This window comes from Marmota monax, unplaced genomic scaffold (genome assembly GCF_021218885.2).
Source record: "Marmota monax isolate L192 unplaced genomic scaffold, Marmota_monax_Labrador192_F-V1.1 WCK01_AAM20220418_F8-fsc00097, whole genome shotgun sequence".
Taxonomy (NCBI): Eukaryota; Metazoa; Chordata; class Mammalia; order Rodentia; family Sciuridae; genus Marmota; species Marmota monax.
The window spans coordinates 3,134,543-3,152,518 of record NW_026694162.1 but is presented as its reverse complement, the minus strand read 5'-3'; the positions used below and the strand labels follow the sequence as shown (position 1 = coordinate 3,152,518).

Sequence of the window (17,976 nt, the reverse complement as noted above, 5' to 3'; positions counted from 1 at the left end):
TCCTACACATTTCACAACAAGAGACTTGTTATCTTTATGGTCTTTCCTGGAAAACATTAGAACAAACTGAAGAAAAGCCATCTTTTTTACATAGAAGTATTAATAATATATGCTTTTTCTTAAATTCTAACTGGTCATAAATTACTAAATAAGTTTTTTTTTTTTTAAAGGAGTCCAGGATAAAATAAAAAAGAAAAAAAAAAAAGAGTCCATGAGCCCATAACCATATATTTTAAAATAACAACCATTAAGTATTAAAAGTTAATAAGAATACACTTAAATTTGGTGCAAATTTAATTTTATTAGACCTTACAATGAATGTTGTGGCATATTGTTTTCCACTGTGTGACAATTTATTGGCTGGCACCTGAATACAGTACTTCTTCTGAAAAATACACAATGGGAACTGACAAAAGAGAGAGAAACTAGTTGTTTAGTAATACAATGAGGGTGGGGAAAAAAAGAAAAAAAAAAGAAAAATAGAAAAAGATGACCAATTTAGTTTCCTTAGTATCTAATTTTATAGTTCCAAGCAATAATGCTGTTGTTACAATGTACAGAATACGGTATTATCTCATACAGCTCCCACAATTCTGAGAAAATTAATTACAAGCATTACTATACCTGTAAATTCAGTCTAGGGTTTTTTCTGGGCAATATGGCATTAAAGAGCTACTTTTTCAAATATCACATAAGTAATTTCCCCAAGTCACAGTAAATGGAGGTTTCTAAAATATTACAAATTAAGGTAGCCACTTTATAAGTGAGCAATCACCTAACTTCAAAATCGTAAGGGCACCAAATTATCTTTGTTGATTTAGACTTAAACTTGTCAGATTTAGGGACAAGAAAAATGACTATTTTAAAATCTATCATCTATTTGTCTTCAGAAAGTAGACTGGTATCTGAGTAAAATGACCTTTTATAGAAATTATCAAAACAGTGGAACATCTAAAATTCAAAAGCCCCAACAGGGTATTTTTTTGTAGAAATTTAATCAAATTCAAACATTAACTCAAGCCAACACCATCATACTACAGTTTTATTTTGGCTCAAATGAGTACAATTAGTTCACTAAACATTTATTCATCTGCTCTTAAAATTTAAGAATTTTATTTTATTCAGTCTTACAATTTTAAGAATACTTTCAGATGAAGGCCTTAACAGTATCTGAGGTCACACTTATGAACCAACTTCCTCTAAAATAAAATCATGGACAATTGTGATCTATTAAACTGATTTTTCAGAGCTCCCAATGGCATTTGTAGAGAGGGAGAATTGTACCCTAATTGAAATAAGACATTACAGTTATCAAGACTGAAGACTAGTTCTAAGTTACCTATTTTTAGTGGTGGAAAAAATGATATTTTAAGAAATCCTTATTTTATACTGGAGTTGCACGATTCAATTTCACCTGTAAAACAACATTAGATGTGCCTAGCTCAAAGAATGTGTAAAACCCACTCCCTTACCCCTGCCAAAAAAGGAGGGGAAAATATTAAATCACTTTAAAAAATCCAATTGTCATCTTTTACCTCCAAACTGAGATCAATTAATATAGAGTCACTATACTTGCAAAGTTTTCCTTTTTTAAAAAAAAGGTAGCTCATGAATATATCTTATATTACAAAGTTAGAGGCAGATGATTTAAAAATATTAATGTCTGATATTTCTAGAACATTTAAATCATAAATTATTCTTAATATATGTGGAAGTTGAAATATTTCATCAAATTTGCCCAGAGTAGTAAGAGATAGTAAAATCTCTTCATCAAAAAGTTGGAGAGTGGCCATTGATCAAATTGAGCTAATGATCAAATGAGCTAATCATTTTCCAATGGTGAAATTAAATTTACAACCTAGTAAAATAGGAAGGATATCTTTTTAAAAATCAAACCTCAATTATTTAGCCAAAAAGTCTAATGTTCTTTTATTTATTAACTACTCTTCATTACAAGTTTCTACTGAATTAAGATGAAGATTAATCTAATGTAACTGTGTGCATGATGACTCTTTAAATAGCATTGCATCAACCTTCAGAATAAAATGTCAACCCCAAAATCCAAGTGGGTGATCCAGCTCATTTAAACTCACAGGTAAACTGAATTTTTCTCAAATCAATAAGGAGCTTTTTATTCAGAAAAATTTCATTAAGACATTTTCAGGGCAAATATGCCACCATAAATTTTATTCTGAATAACAATAAAGTGCTGAATGAAAATTACCTGAATCTTTTTTAGTAGTTTTCACTTATCTTTTCTTAAAAGAGCCCTTTCTGTGGCATTAGCAAATCTGTGAAAGAAAAGAGGGAAGGAGGAAGAGAGGGAGAGAGGGAGAGAAGGTGAGGGAGAGAGGAAGAGAGAAGAGGGAAGGGCTAACTTTAAGTAAGGAACAGGAAGCACTGCAACCTTTTGTGTTTAAGTGGGGTGACAAATAACTGAGACCAAAGTAATTCATGCAAGTTATCTTGAAAGGTATACATAAGCTTGAAGAAAGAAAGAACACTGTTACTGACCTTTGATACTACGGCAGTAAATTGCATAAAATACCTTAATTATCCTAGATGCCTAGATCTGGCTTGGCAAGCATCATGCCACCGACATGCTTTAGCTCTTTTTTTGTAACAAAACGTGATTTGCAGTTCGATGACTGAATATCTCAATGTGACTTATTAAGCTGTGTGATAAACTTTGAGGTTAAATTTAAGCAAATTTTCTACACCTAATCACACCATCAGCACAAGCAGGACAACGCTGGAGCAGCATGAAAGGTGGGTCACTTTGGAGTCTTCCTTTTACTGCATGATATATTAAGATGACAGACCTAAATTTCAACTGGGTTAATGAGTTAGAATAGATTTGTTTCCCAAATTTAGCACACAAAAATTTCTGTGGATTAGAGAAAGAAACCTCAGATGTGAAGAAAAAAAAACCAAAAACGCTTGAGCTCAGATAGCAAATCTGCAGCTCTAAAAACTGTCATGCTACAAGAGTACTTTCATAAAATGAACTTTGTAACAAACTTAAGAAAACTGTGTTTTGAGTTGAAGTTGACCAACTGCTGCATAGAAAATACACTAACATACAAGAGTCAAGTTTAAGCCGGTGCATAGAGAAGATAAAGCACTTATGGTAACTGCAAATGGTAACAAGTCCATAAGGTTTGTACTTTGTACTACCTAGCATGGGTCCAGAAGGGGGAAAAATTTTGTATTAGAAATGGTTAAGAAAAAACAAAATAAATAAAGTGGAAACAGGAGAGAAGCTTGGAGGAGAGAAGAAAGAAGCAGGAAAGAGACCTTCAATTGTATAAAATTCACAAACCAGTAAAGTATAAAGACACCACTGAAAAACAGTTAACTCTGTCCCAAACAAGCAACAGCAAACAAAACCAGAATGGATAAGCCTTTGGTGGACAACTTTAGAAATTTGAATATGACATTACAATTTCTCAGTAATTCACAAATAATATATGGTATATTTATATTAAATACTGGGAAACCAATCCTGTAAATCTGATGCTTACAATGCGTTAGCCGATGAGAGCACAATGATATTAAGCTAAATGAATGCTGGTGTTATCACAACAGTGCTCATTTATGAAACAACTGTTAACCAATTCGTGCTTTAACAGTGCTTAAATACAGTCAAATTATCATCTATGAAGAGAAACAAAGGTCTCTAGCTTTTCTGGAATATGCCCTTTATAATATATTCTATGATTCACGATGACACGAGCAGCCAGACATTGCAATGTGGTATGATTTATGGGCTGGATCAAATTTTTAGCTATTTCCTTCTCATCCAGCAAGTCACTGGCAGTTTGTTTGTGCAAGTTTGTGGCATCAAAATGTGCACCTGATTTAATAAGGAGATTCATGATGTCTGGATGGTTATTCAAAGCAGCGATATGTAGGGGGCTGTTGTCATCAGAGTCTCTGACATTCACATCAGCACCACATTCTATCAGTATCGCAGTAACTTGCAGAGATGGAAATTTACAAACAGGGTATCGCCCTACACATGTAGTATTCTTGTCCACAGCCAGATGAAGAGGGCTGAAGTTATTCTTTCCTCTTGGATGCAGCTTAAGAAACCTGTAGATAGTCTGCTTTTTGAAATGGTCCTGTTCTAGAGTACAAGGAACTTTCTCTAACAAGCAAATTAAGTGCAAAATGATGGAAAGAGCCTTATTTAATTGCAATGGGTCAGCTGGACATTGAGTTTGTTTGATAGCTCGCTCTATTTCAAGGACGCTTTTGCACAGTATGCCCATAAGATCATCAAATGTGACAGTAGTACCCAACAGGCCTTTAGCCCTATCCTGTAGCATAAAGGAGAATAGTTCTGCAAAAGATAATAAGCTGCTAGCGGTCATGGGGCTTAAGGGGTCCAAACTGTTCTGTTGCATATCCAAAGCATACTTCCATAGGTTGATGCATCGTTTGAAATTTCCAGAGTCTGCATAGACAGCACCTCTATATCTAATATAGTAAGAGGTATCAGGATGAGAAGGACCAAGAATACGTTCTCTAATTAATAGTGCCTGCATTCTCATTTCATCAGGATCAGCAATAAGACCTTCTAGCTCCTCTGTACTATTTACCTCCTTGGCATAATCATAAGCCATTATTAGTGTCTGCGGTACTGGTTTACTAATTATATTAGTCCTATCACTGTACCTCATGTTCATTGCCTTTTTCCAGTATTTCAAAGCCCCCAGGAGATCTCTTTTTTTGTCTACAAATGTAGCTCCGAGAAGCTCTAGAGCATTGATACGTTCTGTCTTGCTGGTCTGTGCATGGTGTGTCAGAAAATCCACAATATTTGTGTGACCAGTCACACTTGCTGAGAGAAGGGGAGTCATTCCATAACCATCTTTTTCCATCTTTGCACAATACATAAGAAGCATCTTCATGATGTCCAAACTTCCAGATTCTGCACAATCATGCAATGCAGTATTACCTTAAAGAGAGGAAAATAAAAAGTAATATAATTTGAGAGAAAAGAATATAAAGTAATACAAATATGTACTTTAGAATCTAAAGAAAAGCAGACAACTCCAAGCCACCCTTAACTAGGTGATATTTTAATTACAAAGAAAAAAACAATTTGTTCAGTACCTAAAATTAATATATGATACACAGCAGGAGCTGAATAAAATATTTGTTAAACTTACTGAATAAATAACATGACCAAATTAGGTAAAGAAAGATATCTAAAGTCACCAGATAAAAGAATTAATATAACGCCTCTTGGTATTTTTCATTAGTGTTTTAAGTGAATATTCTATGACTAAAAACAGATGAAATAAAATTAACTAGCTATTCAGTTTTGCTGACAGTCATTTAACTTTCTGGATCAGCTTCCCCATTTCTTAAGGAGAAACCTAGTATTTTAATATCTAAGATTTTTGCGTTTGATTCTAATGGAGGTCAGAAATTGTCAAGTAAGCTTCAGCTATTTTAGCCAAAACTTATGATTACGAAGTACTTTCCCTAAAAACCTCCCATAAGAAAAACAAATCCACTAAAATCTGAAAAATACGTGGGTAGTTCAATATGAACTTTAAAAGGAGACATCTGAAGTGTCCTTTCGTAATGAAATATTTCCCATTGTAATTTAATTTTTTTAAACATTCTTTTTAGTTGTACTAAATGTTCTAACACTGTCCTGTTCTTCCCACACATGAATTAAAACTGACAACAGGCACTGGAACATTAGAAAAAGCCTGTATGAAGTATATTAGGACATAAATATCAGGTATTTTAGCTATGTAATTTTTTTTTTAGTTGTAGATGGACACAATATCTTTATTCATTTTTATGTGGTTCTGAGGATCGAACCCAGTGCCTCACACATCTAGGCAAGTTCTCTATCACTGAACTACAACTGCAGGCCCCTAGCTATGTAAGTTTAAAGATAAGTATTTACTAATTATCAAGAGAAATTATCATGCAGATCTTTGATATTCACATACAATGTTTGCAGAACATTTCAACAGTGAGTCATCTGGGGCATGTCTATAGAAAAAGAGTTAATTAACAGCATGCTGAGACTGCCATCCTCAGAAAGACCTATTGCAAGGTTGACCCTTGGCTGGCATTTGGGAATTTTTAACAGTTCTCTGCATTGATATAATCCCCAACCCCAAAGGATAAGGTAGCTCGCTGTGCCCCCTGCACCCACAATGCATGTCAAAAACCTGGTTTCTTTCTACAGTCTAAAATTTTAGGTGTTAAAGCAAAGGGTACCTACCTACATAAGCAGTCTCACAGTAAAAGCCATAGAACTAAATGTCACGAAATTTCCCTGGGCAGTTTATTTTCACTGCTAGGGAGGAATGTGCTCTGTGTGCCTCTTCATAAAAGGGAGAAAGCATAAAAAAAGGCTGCACACATATTTTTCTAGACCTCAGTTGCATCTTTTCCCCTGATGATCAAGTTCTGTATCCTTATTACATTATTGTAATAAATCCTAGCCATGAGTACAATTGTATGGTAAATCACCCTAAACATAGGCGTGGCTTTTGGGACCTCTGACACAGCCATGTGGCAGGAAGTTGTTTAAGCCTAAATACTTCAAATAACAAACCTACTTTATCACTAAAATTAGAGGAAAAAAAGTTATTATTCATTAGGACTTATATGCTTGTCCTGTTTTGTCTTCCATGATATCTGTAAGGACAACATAATTATTCCAGAGGTTAATTCTGACTCAAAATTTCAATGATCAACAATGAAATTATGTCTGAAAATATTTTTTTGTTGGGGGGCGGGATATACCAGGGATTGAACCCAGGGGCACTCAACCACTGAGCCACATTCCCAGCCCTTTTTTGTATTTTATTTAGAGACAGGGTCTCACTGAGTTGCTTAGCACCTCACTGTTGCTGAAGCTGGCTTTGAACTCAAAATCCTCCTGCCTCAGCCTCCCAAGCTGCTGGGACACTACACCCAGCTGAAAAAATGTTTTAATAATGTGTAAGGTGACCAAGCACTGAGAGTGCCTAGAATTTCTGACTACTGATGTTCATTTGTTTAAAATAATTTCTATCAAACACATTTATTAGACCAAATATATTTTAAAAACTATTTTGTTTTATGTAAACTATTTTGAATTGAGAATTACAACTATTTCCATTTCCCCCCAAGACATAGGCAATAAGAAATAAAAAGAAATCTCAGTAGGAAGAGAGGACCTAGACGGCATTCTTCTCTATTCAGAATAATATAAAATCAAAATAATAATGCAGCAAAAGGCAGTTTTTAAATTAACTAAATTTCTACATTTCTTGAAATAATACAGCCTATATTTTTGGAATAATAATACAGTCTAATATTTTGAAAACTGCCGCAGTCTGGCTGGGCACAAATCACGAGCCACTGAAGCAGGAACAAACTTTATTTTTAAACTGCAGGAAAACACTTCACACAGCTCCCGGGGAATCCTCCCGAAAGCGCCAGGAGGCTTGTCCAGGAACCCCCAGCCGGAAATATCTCTCCCGGAAATCCCTCCTCCTGCACTTCCCCAACCAATGGGAACTCTCGGGGAATCCCCGGAAATCCCCACCAGAACTCCAAAATAGTGCGAGAACTCAAAAGTTGCGGCAGAGGCGGATAGTAATGCCTCGCCTGTCAATCAATACTGTTGGCAAAATGCCAGGGGCCATACAGACTCGGCCATGGCTCTCAGCAGAAAACTACTTCATATAGAAGGCAGGGGTGAGGAGGTAATTTGGCACCTAGTAATCGCAGGGATAACATAACCACACACCCATTAAGAACTAGGAAAGATGAAGGAGCTCTTGCAGTGCAACTGGTTAACAATTTATAAGAACTAGGAAGGATGAAAAATGTATTTTTAAAAATTTGCTTGAGCTGGGTATGGTGGCTCATGCTGGTAATCCACCAGTTTGGGAGGCTGAGGCAGGAGGATGTCAAATTCAAGGCCAGCCTCAACTCAATGAGACCCTGTCTCAAAATAAAAAATTAAAGGGGATGGTATTGTGGCTCAGTGGTTAAGCATCCCTGGGTTCAATCTCTAGTACAATTTTTTTTTTCATAGCATTTATGAGACAACAAGGGGGCAAAATGTAGAAGTGAGAAAACTAGAGGGATTTAGGATAGCTTTCCACAATGGCCTCTACCAATTCTGGAAGAGACATCTGAAAACTGAGCAGAACTTTCAATAGCCTTACAAGGTCTAAAGGCAAAAACTTGAGTCTACAGTCTACCAAAAAAGGAACTCTAAAAATTCCTCATACTTTGGGTTACCTCAAAAGTATCAAGGTACCAAAGGCTGGTACCTTAGGGAGTTAAGGTAAATTACAAATAGGCAAGCCATCATAGGAACTCAAACAGAATTTAATAACAATCCAGGATGAGTAGTATATGTAATCAAAAGCTATAAGCAAATGTAAATACTATTTAAGGAAGATATTATAGTGCTAGGACTCAATTTTTTTCTTTTCTTTTCTTTTCTTTTTTTTTGGTGGTGCTCAGGATTGAAGCCAGGGCCTTGTGCATGCAAGGCAAGCACTCTACCAACTGAGCTATATCCCCAGCCCTCTAGAGCTCAATTTTTTATGTTGATGATATGTAACCAATGGTATACCCAATCAAAAAATAATGGACATAAAACAAACAACCAGAACACAAAAACTAAAGAGAAATAAAGACCTGAGAGCTAAATCTATCATGACATTCAATTAATGTAGTTATATACACAAATTTAAAAGCAATTATGCTTAGCATATTAAGAGATTTTTTAAAAATTGAGAATTCAACAGAAAACTGGAAATTACAGAAAATAACCAAATGAACATTCTAAAAGTGAAAAACTCAGTGGGTGGCTTTTAAAGTAGGTAACACTCAGCTGAATAGAGAATTAGTACACTAAAATATAGGCCCAATGAAATATACAGAAATAAAGCAAGGATGGAAAAGCAGGAGACTCTAAGAGACAGGGAACAATGCCAGAAGCATTAACATACATAAAACCAGAATTTGAGAGAAAGGAAATGAGCCAAAAACAATGTTTAAGGAAATAAAGTTGGAGACATTTCTGAAGCTGATGAAAGGTTATACTATAAATTTAATAAGTTTTACAAACACCAAAAAGGATAAATAAAAAGAAAACTACATTGAAGCAAAGCACAGCAGAAGTGCTGAAAACTAAGGTGAAAGAAAATCTTAAAACTAGACAAAGGGTAGAAATTGCCTGCAAAAGAACAATTTGACAGCAAAGTTCTCACTAGGTACAACAGAAGCCAGGAGACATGGAACCCATACTTAAAGCCACTAAAGAAAAGTAAACTGCTAACTTAGAATTCTATACCCACATCATGAATAAATGTGAAATAAAACACCATTTTAGATTAGAAAGAAAAACCCAAAACTAAAATATTTATTACTAGCAGACCTAAATATCATGGGAGTACTCTTTAGACAGAAGGAAGATGAGCCACTTGGAAGCTAGAGATGTGGAAATAAGTATCCACAAAATGAGTAAATTTGTGGATAAATCTTAAAATACTGACTTTAAAAATATCAGTATCTTGTAGAGCTTGCAATACATATAAGTAAATACTTTGACAGCAATAACATAAAAGTAAGCAAGATAACTGCCGTTAAAATGTTGTAAGATCTCTGCACTGTTGAAAAGGAGTAAAATTAGAAATCTCTGTTAGTCTTCAATAAGTCAAAGTAGTAATCACTAAAGCAATCACTAGAATAATAGTTCCAGAGTATGGATATAACTACTACATTGTCTTTAATACAGAAGAAAAAAATGGAATACAAATAATCTGAAAGACAGAGAAGGTGATGATGACAATGATGACAAAGAATGTAAAACAGGTTAGCACAAATAAAAATAAAAAAGGTAGCCAGATTTAAATTCAGCTGTATTAGTAATTATATTAAATGCAAGTTAACTAAATGGTTCCATTAAGACAAATGTCCCAAAACACAAACTCCAAAAACTCAAGACATGTAAGATGCATCTTAAATAAAGGGATAAAGAAATGCTACAAGTGAAAAGGTGGCAAAAATATATCCTATATATATATAAACTAACCACAAAAATATAAATTATATTTAAAAATACTCTATGTAAAAATTAACCATAGAAAGCTCTTTAGAACTAAATTATCAAAGTAGACATTAAAGCAAAATACATGATTAGACATAAAGGAAATATTTTATAATGATAAAATTCAAAATACAAAGATTCAATAACCCTAAATTTGTTTTCACCTAATAACATAGGTTTGAAATCCATAGAGCAAGAGTCAACAGAACTACAAGGAAAATCAGACAAATCCACAAACAGTATAACTGAATATACCTTTCACTACAGAAGACCAAAATCAGTAAAGATAAAGAAATTTAACGATAATTAACATACTTGATTTAAGGACTGAACAGCTGTAGAATCCCATTGTTTTTCAAGACTATATGAAGTATGCACAAACACTGGCCATATTTTAGGCCATAAGAGGAGTTTCAACAAATGTAAAAAAGACTGCAATAAAGTTAGATATCAAAAACAAAAAGATAACCAGAATAATCTCTGTATATTTGAAATTTAAAAGTTCACAAAATAACCTGAGTCAAAGAAGAGCTAATAGAAATTAGAAAATATTTTGATGGGATGACAATGAAAATACTAAAGAACTAATCTTGTGGGACATAAAACCTGTACTTAGAGGATAATGTACATACTCTTAAGTGCCTATATTAGAAAAGAAGAAAGGATTACAATACCTAAGTATCCATTCCAAGAAGTTATTTGGGGGGTGGGGAGAACAAACCCAGAAAAGCAGCAAATAATAAAAATCAGAAATGAATGAAAAAGTGTAAGCACACTAGTACAGTATTTTTTATTTTCTTAACATTGTATTAGCTATTGTACCTTTTTATGCAAGGTAGAGAAAAAAACATATTCTACCTACAAATAAAATACAGATTAGTGGTAAAACATAAACACACAAATGACACAAATGCCACTTTGGTGTAATAATCATTTTTAAGATCATGTTAAATGCCAATCACACTAAACTCCAGTAAATAAATTACACAGACTATAAGCCAAATCTCACAATAAAACTTGAACCAATCACATTACTTTACAACTCAAAAACTTTCATGCTTCTTCTAAGGAAACACAAGAAAATCTTTAAGATAGCTTTCAAAATTCTACAGCATTGATTCTCAAGCACTATTTATGTGGAGAAGAGAGTAATAAAATTTATGGTTTAGAAACCATGTTATGTGAATAAAGATTATATCTTGGTTAGCATAGACACACTTAAGATACACATCGGGATGTGGATTTTAAATGACAGAAATATTTTGAGATCCCAAATCCTCCAGCCTCATTTCTCATTACCACTGGTGTGAATGATTCATCATGCATCTAGCCAAGGGGATGGCAAAGGCTAGTGTCCACTTTAGGCTCTGCACGCCATAAGATTTCAGTAGAAATTTGCCAAGTAGAATGAAAGTATCCATAGGCAATATGTTAAACTAGTAGACACAACTGATTTTCTTTTTTTTCTTTTCTTTTGAGAGAGAGAGAGAGAGAGAGAGAGAGAGAATTTTAATATTTATTTTTTAGTTTCCGGCAGACACAACATCTTTGTTTGTATGTGGTGCTGAGGATTGAACCCCAGCCGCACGCATGCCAGGTGAGCGCGCTACCGCTTGAGCCACATCCGCAGCCCCACAACTGATTTTCAATAAAACTTTATTTATGAACTCTGAAATTGTTAAATATCACGAAATATTTCTCATTTGACATTTTTCCCAACCACTAAAAACTTTAAAGCTAAAAAATGTAAAACATGAGAGCTATTTCTTAGCTCTCTCAGGTAGTACTAAGTGGAGCTGACCCCAGTTTGCCAAGACATTATTAATACTCCCATACTTACAGATTCTACATATGCTTTTAACATTACTCCAACCTATTTCTTCCAGCACCAGTTTATTTCCACCTCCATGTCTTGATTTTCTATAATGCACTTTTTTCTTTACCTTTTTAACTTCTTATTCTTCAAGTTTCTCAAGAATTTCAGCAACTCAAAGAGGCCTTCTTGGTTATACCATATCAATTTGTCATTCTGGACATGTCTGGTGACTATGTCTCATCCTGGTAGATACTCAATATTAAAATTGTATATACTTATATATACCTTACACTAGTATAATGCTGCTGCCTTGCAAATAGATTCTCTTACCTAAATTGTCTATTCCTCAAGTATAAGATCCTATATTGTTTCTGTCCCACAAAAAGCTAAGGTAGATTCTAAATTTTTAATACTTGATATCACCAAAAGTGATCCAAACATAGCTTTTGAGGACAAAATAAGCTCAAAAAATAAAATTAAAAGAGGAGATCTCAACTACCCAACAGATCAAGCATGTAACCACCATACTTTCATGCCTCGGAAGACCCTAAAGCTCCCCTACAATGGGGGTCTGAGCCAAGGGGCACTTAACCACTGAGCCACATCCCCAGCCTTTTTTATTGCAAGATAAGATCTCAATAAATTGTTTAGGACCTCACTGGTCTCAAAGTATCAATCCTCTTGTCTCAGCCTCTCTAGTTGCTAAGACACCAAATGAGACCAGGCATGAGACACCACATCTGGCAAGATGAGTTTTTAAATTATAGCCTGGACCACTACTTAAAGTTTGTAAGAGAGAGACTTAAAATTTTTTTTTTGTTAAAAAAAAAAAAAAAAAAGTATAATTTTAAAGCCAATGTAACTTTTGTATCATCTCTCCAAGTCATACTTTTTAATTACATTATTATTATTGTTATTGTTATTATTATACTGGGAATTGAACCCAGGAGCACTCTACCACTCAGCTACATCCCCAGCCCTTACTTTTCAAGTCAGGGTCTCATTGTTACCCAAGCTGGCCTCAAACTTTTGTTCCTCTTACTTCAGCTTTCCAGGCAGCTGGGATTACAAGGTATGAGCCACTGTATCCAGTAAATTAATTTAAATTAATTTAATGAATTAATTTTATTTACTTAATTTACTTATTTTTCAGTGCCAAGGATTGAACCCAGGGCTTTGTATATGTTGGACAAGTGTTCTACCTCTGAGTTATACTCTCCAGCCAAAGTGATTTTCAATACATGAAAACATTAAAATTGTATATACTGCCAGATGTGGTGGCACACACCTGTAATCCCAGCAACCTGGGAGGCTAAGGCAAGAGGATAGATAGTTTGAGGCCAACCTCAGCAACTCAGCAATATCCTAAAGAACTTAGCAAGACCCTGTCTCAAAATTTAAAAACATAAAAAGGGCTGGGGATGTGGCTCAGTAGTTAAGCACCCCAAGTTTAAAAAAAAAAATACATCTTAATGGGGCAACAAGATGTTTCCATACATTTATACTTTATGTAATGTTTAAATTAGACTAAAACCTATCTTTTCAAATATTTATCATTTCTTTATGGTAAAAATTTTAAAATCCTTTCTTCCAATTTTTTGAAACATACTTTATCTACAGTATATTGTTTGTTGACAAAGTTATAATCAGTACATACAAAATTGCTTCCTGCTTCTCACCAACATCTTGGGCATTTTGTTATGTTAATGTTACTACACGGTCTGGATAGGTTCTATAAACTACAAAGATACTACATAATTTTTCTTAAAGGTTAATAGTGAAAAACTAAGGGAATGTGCCAAACTTATATAAATAGTTCCTTGTCGATGGACACTTGCATTGCTTAGAATTTTCACTATTAAAATTAGTACCTAATCGTTATTTGATTTTAGCAGGGAACATTTGAATTTAGATTACAGAACACAGATGTTCTGTGGGAACATGGCTTAAAGTCACTTTAAAATTTAATCTTTTTCCATTAAATAAACATCTGAACACCAAGTGAGATCAAGTGCCTGAAAAGTGCTGTATTCATCTAATAAACATTTTTTCTTTATGGGAAAGATGCATCTTAAAGCAATGCATACCAAGCTTTCACCTGCGAGAAAATACTTTTGCCAAACCTTGTCATTCAACACTAGATCCTTCTATTTTCAACAGATGGAAACCTATTTTACCAATTAAAAAAAAAAAGAGAGAGAGATTATCTGATTTATTTGAAGTCCCTAAAACTATTTCCTGCTATTGGTAGAATTAGTTTTATCTTAGTTTAAGAATGCACTTTTTAAAAACCCTGGACACTAAACTCTATTAATATCTGAGTAGCTTGTCAAGTTAGTTGTGATCTTTCTTGAGAAAAATTCTTTATTGTGGTTAATATCTACTATAAGCACTCTTTTGCTTATTATGAATCATAATGAAAATTGCTAGTTCTATACTAATAGAATGAAAATGACTAGTTCTGTAATCAATTTACGTACTTTTGTCCTCCTACCCCTAAACGAAATAGTTGAAACTGCATTATCTAATCTGTTGGCACTTTCTTAGTAATACATTTTATTTGTTTCAGGTATAGAAGAACTCTTGCTTTTACTTGCAGAGACTCAAATGTTTTCGCTAAAACTTTAAAATTGTAAAATATGTAGTATGAATATTATAATTGTGCATTTTACATTTCAAAAATAGGTAAAATCCACTTGTAAAGTCTTTGGCTATACTAAAATATCCTTTAAAATGTAGATGGTAAACATCAGTTATAACATTTTGTTACCTTAAGATATATTTGTCTATTAACTTTATCAGTTACATTAAATAAAATAGTTAACAGCTTGCAAAAAAAATAATAAAAAATAAAATTAGTGCCTAGGGATTGGGGTTGTGGCTCAGTGGTAGAGTACGCGCCTTGTGTGAGGCACTGGGTTCGATCCTCAGCACCACATAAATATAAAGATATTGTGTCAACCTAAAACTAAAAAATCAATATTAAAAAAAATAGAATTTGATAGCAGAAAGCCTACTATAAAAAAGAAAAAATTAGTGCCTAGGGGGCTGGGTTGTGGCTTAGTACCAGAGCACTTGCCTAGCATGTGTGAGGCAATGGGTTCAATTCTCAGCACAACATATAAATAAATGAATAAAATAAATGTTCATTCAACAGCTAAAAAAAATTAGTGCCTAAAAAAAATAAGGACAGATAACAGGCCAATGATGGCCAGAGACTAGTGAAGGGGTTAAACTCAAAAGGGGTGAGAATAAAATTTTTTGTTATCTTTATTGTAGCAGTGGTATGTTTGCTAAAACTTACAGAACAATATACTAAAAAGGGTGAATTTTACTGTATGTAATACTTCAATAAACAAATGCCAAACAACATATGCTGAAGTACAAGCTACTTAGGAGGCTGAGGCAGGAAGATCACTTGAGATGTCAAGTTTGAGACCAGCTTCAGCAACACAGTAAGATCACAATACAAAAATTAATCAATCAATCAAATAAATAAATAAATAAATGCCTAGTTTAAAGTAGGAACTCAAATATGTAATGGATAAATATACATCTTCAATTCACTGTCAAAGGATTAAACTTTATTTATATATTTATTTTGTGGGGTTGGGGATTGAACCTAAGGTCTTGCACTTTAAATGTTCTGCTACCAAGTTATACCCCAAGATTTGGGAATAAGCTTTTTTAAAGTACCATTTTTATAGCATTCATTCTAGCACTGAAATTAATATTTAAATTTATATTACTTCTACTGCTAGGTAAAGAAAATGTCTCATGTCTATTAACAAATTTTCTTTAATGACATGTTTCAGTTTCTGGAATTAGTCTATGTGTTAATACTTTATGATAGCCAGTTGTCTGTTTTGCTCTATCAGTTGTTTCACTCAAGAATATTATACTCTAAGTACTGATTACAATTTCTTGTGAAAAATTATTGTGGTAACATACAAATTTAAAAATCGAGTTACTATGTTCTTATGACTGATTTGAGTTGTTACACATCAAAGATTGTTGAAGTCATGTTTAATTTTTGCTAGGTAACATCACTGACTTGAACTTTAGGTTCATAGCAACATATGCCAATTACTAGAGATTCAACTTGGACATTTCCCAAGTTTTCAAGCCCCTTTAAAAATATTCACATTATACGATGACTGTTCTTCCAAAAGAGTTGCATTAGTACCTTATTATGTTTTCCTTTTGTGTTCTCAAAGGCAATAAATAATTGAATAGAGTTCAAATACAAAATTACTAGGCATCCCAGAAGAAATCAAGGATATTAGTATTTAATAAATTTACCTTCAACTAAGGCAAAAAAGAGAGTGAAAAAGAAAAACACAATATTATACTATTCTCAACACCTGTTCAAGAAAAGGTTCATTTGAGGGGAAAAAAAAATTAAGGCACTGATTTTATAGTGGAAGTTTTAATGATTTCTCAAAGGACATGTTTGTTAAATGGGCATTCCTTTAAAATCAAGCTAATGTCACAACAGGAAGTATCAATTCAATTAAAGCATTTCTGTGGAAAGCTAAAATAATATAATGTAAATACATTAATTTTCAACTACAAAAGAACATAGAAACAGTACTAATAAAATCTGGAAAAATGAAAAATAGCCACATTTGTTGGAATGTTTGGGGGTGGATATCAAGCACAGAAAACTATCAGAAATGCTCATACATGAAAGCATTGTAATATTACTCAAAAAGTATCTGAAATATGAATCTTCAGAGATGTTAATTTTAAAGACACCTGTCATGATAGCAGGCACGTAAGAAAGAATTCATGCTTAACTGTGAGAAGTTTCCTAAAATGGGGTCAATGTTTTTCTCAAAGTAGATAAGCCAAAAACGAACCAGTAGTTTGGATAAGAAACAGAATGAAGTTTAAGAGTCTCATTTTAAGAGTCTCATTAGTCATCATTAGATGTTTTGGTTTGACTTAACGATAAAGGCACACAATTGTTATACCACCTAAATTGTACAAGAACTTCAATTTAGCATATATAAATATCTCGATTTGAGTAAAATTACTACAACTCACCAGGATCAAGTTTCTAAGTTACCTCCCAAATTAATAGACAGAATTAAGCAGTTTTTCAATAAAACAGAAATGTTCTCATAAGAACTGCAAAATATTTAATGAATGCAAAATGCCTATTATAATTTGAATTGCTTTTCTATCAATAACAATCCAACAAATTTTGCTCTTTGTAGAAGAATCCTTAAAAGTTAACAATTTTATGTATGTGTGTTGTTTTTAGTACAAGTCAAGCTTAAAGCTGTACTTTTCAAACTTGAACATACAAAATCACCAGAAACTCATAGTAAAATGTAGATTGTAACTAGTTGATATGGAGTGGTTCCAAGTGATATCTATGGTGCTCATCCTTGAGAAGCAAAGAATTAGAGAAAGAATCTTATTTTCTTGTTTGCTACAGATATATTTGTCATATGGCTAACATATCCAAAAGCTACATTAAGTATATAAGTTTAAATGGAAGGCTAGGTTGCAGCCCTGTTTTATACCATACAGAAATGAAATCCCATTATTCTGCTTACTCGAAATTTAAATAGATGCCAAAGCAAGAACAGAATGTATTTTACAACTAACTTACACAGTTTCATTCATGGAAAGTTCATATGTAGTAAATGGTACGGGTAAACTCTACAGTCCATTTTTAACAATTTTCTTGTTTAAGTTAAATAAGTGGCCCACAGTGAAATTTTTTTAAAAATCAGTCTGTAAAATAAAAATCCAAATTGCTATAAGAAATACCATCAAACGTGAAAAAACAATCCACAGAATTGGAAAAAAATATTTGCAAATCATATATCTGATAAAGAATTCGTATTCCAAATATACAAACAACTCTTGAAACTAGATAATAAAAATTTTTAAAGCATACAAAAAATACAAAGATACTTCTCTAAAGAAGATACACAAATGCCAAATATGCATATGAATTAAGTACATGAAAAGATGCTAAACATCATTATCCATGGGAAAAATAGGAACCAAAATCACAGTGAAATACCACTTTTTATTTCCTAGGATGGCT

The 17,976-nt window shown here is 33.3% G+C and overlaps 1 protein-coding gene across 2 annotated transcripts in view; it reads right to left on the bottom strand.

Annotated features, from left to right (window-relative positions):
- Nucleotides 1-281: 281 nt before the first annotated feature.
- Fem1c (fem-1 homolog C) overlaps nt 282-17,976 on the bottom strand; it is a 28,477-nt gene continuing 10,782 nt past the window's right edge. For both annotated transcript variants that reach the window (XM_046465838.2, XM_046465839.2), the window contains exon 3: nt 282-4,963. In XM_046465838.2, the coding sequence (XP_046321794.1) occupies nt 3,654-4,963 (1,310 nt within the window). In that variant the 3' untranslated portion in view covers nt 282-3,653. The remainder of the gene's footprint in view (nt 4,964-17,976) is intronic.